Source organism: Buteo buteo, chromosome 5, assembly GCF_964188355.1.
Source record: "Buteo buteo chromosome 5, bButBut1.hap1.1, whole genome shotgun sequence".
Lineage (NCBI taxonomy): Eukaryota > Metazoa > Chordata > Aves > Accipitriformes > Accipitridae > Buteo > Buteo buteo.
In genome coordinates this window covers 24851876-24856566 of record NC_134175.1, presented here as the reverse complement: position 1 = coordinate 24856566, position 4691 = coordinate 24851876, and the positions used below count along the sequence as shown (strand labels likewise).

Sequence of the window (4691 nt, the reverse complement as noted above, 5' to 3'; positions counted from 1 at the left end):
GCCCAACTCCGGCAACTTCCGCTGCTGCCTGCTGGGCGGGGCGGGGCGGGGCTGGGGGGGCGGGGCGTGACGGTGGCGGAATGGACACGGCAGTACAGGAAGTGCTACGGTTGCCCCGTAACGCTGAAAAGCTTCCTGTGCTCTGCCGTTAACTTCACGTTCATCACTGCGGTCCTTTTCCGCAGCGCTGACGTCCCGTCCGCCGCACGCCCTTCGCCGGAACAGCCAACCCGTGAGGAACTACCTCGCGGTTCGTTCTTGCGGAGGGATCTATGGGCGTGCAGGGTGCGGAGGGATACCGGTCGCTATATAAGGGCGGCGCAGGGGCTGCTGGGCCTCTTTGCGCGGCGGTCGGGCTCGGGGTGCGGGCGGGAGCGTGTGTGCCGCGCCGCCGCCGTCATGGGCTTCGGGGACCTTAAGTCCGCTGCCGGCCTCCGGGTCCTCAATGATTTCCTGGCTGACAGGAGCTATATCGAGGGGTGAGAGGCGGCTGGGGGAGCGCTGGGGCTCGGGGGAGGCGAGTCTGGCCAGGCCGCCGTGAGGCCCGCTGGCCTGACGGGAACCAGCGGTGGGGGTGGGGGGCCGTGCTCTGCCGGCGCCGGCGGGGGGGGCGGGGGCGGCCTTCAGGCACGCGCGTGTTCCGATCCCCGGTAGCCGCCGCTGTGGCGAGCCCGCCTGGCTTCTCGCACTTTCTGCGGTGCTCGCCGCCGGGCCTAGCAGCAGCCAGGCGGACGCGCCGAGCTGCTGCTGCGGCGCGGTCGTCTCTGCGCTCAGCGGCTGCTGCTTCACGTCTTCCTGCGTGCACCGAGGAAGGGGGTTAACTTCGGCTTATTCTCCGCAGGTACGTCCCTTCTCAGGCTGATATAGCAGTCTTTGAAGCAATCGCTGCCCCACCTCCTGCAGACTTGTTTCATGCTCTTCGGTGGTACAATCATATTAAGTCGTACGAAAAGCAAAAGGCAAGGTATGGTTAAACGGCAAAGCTGGAATATACGTACGAACTAGCCTGCGAAGTGTTGCATTTGGTTTTCCGAGTTTGAACAAAACACCATTTTTCCCTGGTACCACGTGGCTTTTTGTGTTGCCGTTGGAACAGGAACAGCTTGGGAAGCAGAGCAGACTTCTTCTGTCAGTACATCACACTTTTCACTTAGAATTTGGGCAACCTGATTCTGTCTCTGTTTAGTTGCTGACGTTTCTATTAAAGCTTATAAGAAAAGCTTGAGTTTTTATTGCTGCCATTTTCACAGACAACTATCCTGGAAGCTGGAAATAACTTATCAGTAATTGACCCCATAAAGGCAACATGAAAATGGGTTAGAAAGTATTAGAGGAGCTTTTAGAGGTAAATACACAGTACATAGATGATAAATAAGGAAAGTGTTTGTTGAGGTTTTTAGTCCTGGGAGATGAGATAAAATATGATTTGCAATGCAGAAGCACATATAAAGAAGGGGAAATATGAAAGCAAATGTTATCTTTTTTTCTTTTTTAGTGATTTTAGTGTTCATGAAAGGTGCTGTATTGACATCCATGGAGACTGCAGGCCTCTCTAAAAAGGTACAGCATAGGTAGTGTCAGTATTGCTACACTGCCTCCTCTATGTGCCTCAGTCCTGTTTGCAGGGATTTAAAGTTGGGTGGCTTAGTCACCAGGCCATTTCCAAAGCTCTTAAAATGCTATAAGGGGACTGAGAAAGTTGCTTCACAAAATCCATTCTGGAAACTACTAGTTCCTGAAAACTAAAGCTAGTTTTATGACTCTCATAACGGCAGTTCACAGAAGCAGAACTATGGGCTTATTCCAAGACAGAACTATAGGAGCTATAGGAGCATTAATTCAGGGGGTTCTGGTCCCTTGCGTGCTGTTGAGAGCTAGCTTTCAGAGTAAAGCATTCACTGACACTTGCAAGGTCACGGGATCAGTTACCTTGCAATAATGTGGGTTTTGTCACTATTAAGAAAATATTTTTAGGGAAGCATGAACAAGAAGTTGATAACTTCCTACACAGAATATAATGCAGATAAATTATTCCAATAAGAAAGCTTCTTCTAACCATATACTTAGGTGGAGCAGCAATGTTGGCCAGGATTGTGTCAGCTTAGATGAAAAATCTTTGAATATGGGATTTGCTGTAGTCTCAGCTAGCATGTCAGGAGCATTGGGGATTGTCTTTGGGGAGGTTCTGTTTCCAAGTAGCAGAATTAGATACTTTTTTTTTTAGGACACCATTTTTACTATGAATGCACTTGTAGGTTTTTTGACAAATTGGCAGTATTTACATTGACGTTTGAGTAGGTTCTTAATATCTGCTGTTTTCTTTCAGCTTGCCAGGAGTGAAGAAAGCTTTGGGGAAATACGGTCCTGCTGATGTTGAGGACACAACAGGTGCAGCCACAGATAGCAAAGATGATGATGACATTGATCTTTTCGGGTCTGATGATGAGGAGGTACTTGTGGCCTTTTTGTATTATATTTGCGTTTTTTAGAAATACCCAGGTATGCGGATTTTTGCCTTAACTAGTTTTAAGTTACTTAAATTTGTGACCTTAATACCAGATCCTAATTGGGATTCTTAAATTTAGCTGTGTTTGCAAAACAGAAAAGCTTGGAAGGTAAAAACTCAAGAGTTGGAAAGGAATGTGTTGCAATGGGATGAACTGTCTACTTTAACTTTGACTGGTTACATGATGAATAAAACAAAAAATCACCATCTTTCGGCTGACAGTTGTGATGATTTGTTTTTGCCTGAGCAGATGCCAGTCAATTTAGTAATGCTTTAAAGATGTGGAGTTTTGGTGCTTTTCTGTAACTTTAGATTTCTCTTTCAGGAAAGTGAAGAAGCAAAGAAACTGAGGGAAGAACGTCTGGCCCAGTATGAATCAAAGAAGTCCAAAAGTATGTCTGGCAAGAACTTATCTTTTATGCTTTGGTTAATTTTCATTCATTTGAACAGGATGGCTAGAAACACTAATTAACTGTAACAGATAAACTTGACTGGAATGAGATGGGAGTAATTAGCTTCACTTGAATTGCCTGTGAGCTTAGCCTTTCCCATAGCAAATGGGAACCTTAACACAGTTTTTTGTCCTGCTTAATACACTCTTGTTTGTCTTACCCAGAGGCTGAGCTTTCTATATAAAAAGATAACCCCAGGGTTTAAAAGTTTAGAGAAAAGGCTGCAATGTGCAAGTCCCTCCACAGCTACTGGTCTGGAACTGTTCAGAACTGTAGCAGTTGCAGTATTCCCTCTGTGGAAAATAAACTGTTACACAGCATTAAGCTCCTTCTCAGATCCTCTGGAAAGGACTTCCTATGTAACAAACAATGTTGGGTTCTGAATCTGTGTTTTCTTATGAGACTGTTTCTCAAGAACGTAAGTATGTACGTCTTGAACATTGGGATATGCATAGCATAAATACTTTGGAAACGTATGTTGGAACAAGAGGCCTGTGACAGCTATGCGAGGAGGTTCTTGTTCATGAAATTGGAAAAGTTGTTATTGTAAAGCTAATTTGCAAGTATATTCATAAGTTTTTGAAAATTTCCTAGCTTTTTTCCCATCTTCCCCCAGAACCTGCTGTTGTTGCCAAGTCATCAATCTTGCTTGATGTGAAACCTTGGGATGATGAGACAGACATGGCCAAACTAGAGGAGTGTGTTCGAAGCATTCAAGCAGATGGCTTGGTCTGGGGATCGTGTAAGTAGGAGAAAATTTCAAAGCAGGGAGAGGGGAGAGGTAATGCAGTCTCTTAAGATAATGTATGAATAGGTAGACTTGTGGTCATTGTTTGGTGATGTGTGAAAATGCAGGTAGCTAAAATAGCGAGGAAATTACAATACTACAGTACTTCAGTATCTTGACATAGTCAAAAAGGTGCAGCAGCCGGGCTAAGATTCAAATACAGGTTTTAAAAGCTTTAAAACTTAGGCTCTGCTATCCTGTATGTCCCTGTACAGTTCCTGATGCAGCAAGCAAACACCCATACACCCACATCACTGGTTTGGGGGGCGGTGGGGAACCCACAAAAAAAACCCCTTTTGACCACCTTGTAATGAATGCTGTGTTGTTGATTAGGCAGTTGATAATACAGAACAAGCTGGTTTTTATGTACTCCTGCAAACTACTTTGGTCAGTTCAATCTTAGATCTGCATTTTTAAGAGATTCCATCAATCAAGTACTAAATGCTCTTTTTTTCTTTTTTTTTTTTGCAGCCAAGCTAGTACCAGTTGGCTATGGTATCAAAAAGCTTCAGATCCAGTGTGTTGTTGAAGATGATAAAGTTGGAACGGATATGCTGGAAGAGAGAATAACAGCTTTTGAAGATTATGTACAATCAATGGATGTAGCTGCTTTCAATAAGATTTAAGTCTTGATATATCTAGAATAAATGTAATTGCAAAAATTGGGCTGTGTCTGGTTAATTCAAAATCGTAGTGTAATCCAACTCAAATATAAAATTGGTTGATGGATAAAGCAGAAACTAAAACTGAATTTCAGGGTTGCTGCAACACCCAACTGTAGCACCCAAGAGTATGAGCAGAGGTTACCGTCAATCCAGATTTAACATTTATGTGGCTTTAAAAATCTGAAATGCTCTTAGCTTCATTTTGGGGGAAAGTCACATCTTTAGAAATTTCTGTAATTCTTCTGGAAGGAGTCATGGCTTTAAGGGAAGAGCACAGGGCT

The 4691-nt window shown here is 44.6% G+C and overlaps 1 protein-coding gene and 2 non-coding genes across 3 annotated transcripts; all 3 read left to right on the top strand.

Moving 5' to 3' along the window:
- The first annotated feature begins 317 nt into the window (after positions 1-317).
- EEF1B2 (eukaryotic translation elongation factor 1 beta 2) lies at positions 318-4407 on the top strand. The gene is made up of 6 exons (XM_075028247.1): positions 318-479; positions 842-964; positions 2327-2450; positions 2832-2898; positions 3575-3700; positions 4217-4407. The coding sequence occupies exons 1-6, from the start codon at positions 400-402 to the stop codon at positions 4369-4371; spliced, it is 675 nt and encodes a 224-aa protein (XP_074884348.1). The 5' UTR covers positions 318-399; the 3' UTR covers positions 4372-4407.
- On the top strand, positions 2680-2756 carry LOC142031706 (small nucleolar RNA SNORD51). Its single transcript, XR_012650603.1, has one exon. It is a non-coding gene; the product is annotated as a small nucleolar RNA SNORD51 (small nucleolar RNA).
- Positions 3197-3330, top strand: LOC142031708 (small nucleolar RNA SNORA41). Its single transcript, XR_012650604.1, has one exon. It is a non-coding gene; the product is annotated as a small nucleolar RNA SNORA41 (small nucleolar RNA).
- Positions 4408-4691: the final 284 nt, after the last annotated feature.

What these genes read in the sequence shown, in the direction of transcription:
- EEF1B2 (XM_075028247.1), top strand. Translation starts at nt 400, where the DNA reads ATGGGCTTCGGGGACCTTAAGTCCGCTGCCGGCCTCCGGGTCCTCAAT. An exon ending in GACAGGAGCTATATCGAGGG is followed by an intron (nt 480 to 841) that starts GTGAGAGGCGGC and finishes TATTCTCCGCAG; the next exon opens with GTACGTCCCTTCTCAGGCTG. An exon ending in TACGAAAAGCAAAAGGCAAG is followed by an intron (nt 965 to 2,326) that starts GTATGGTTAAAC and finishes GTTTTCTTTCAG; the next exon opens with CTTGCCAGGAGTGAAGAAAG.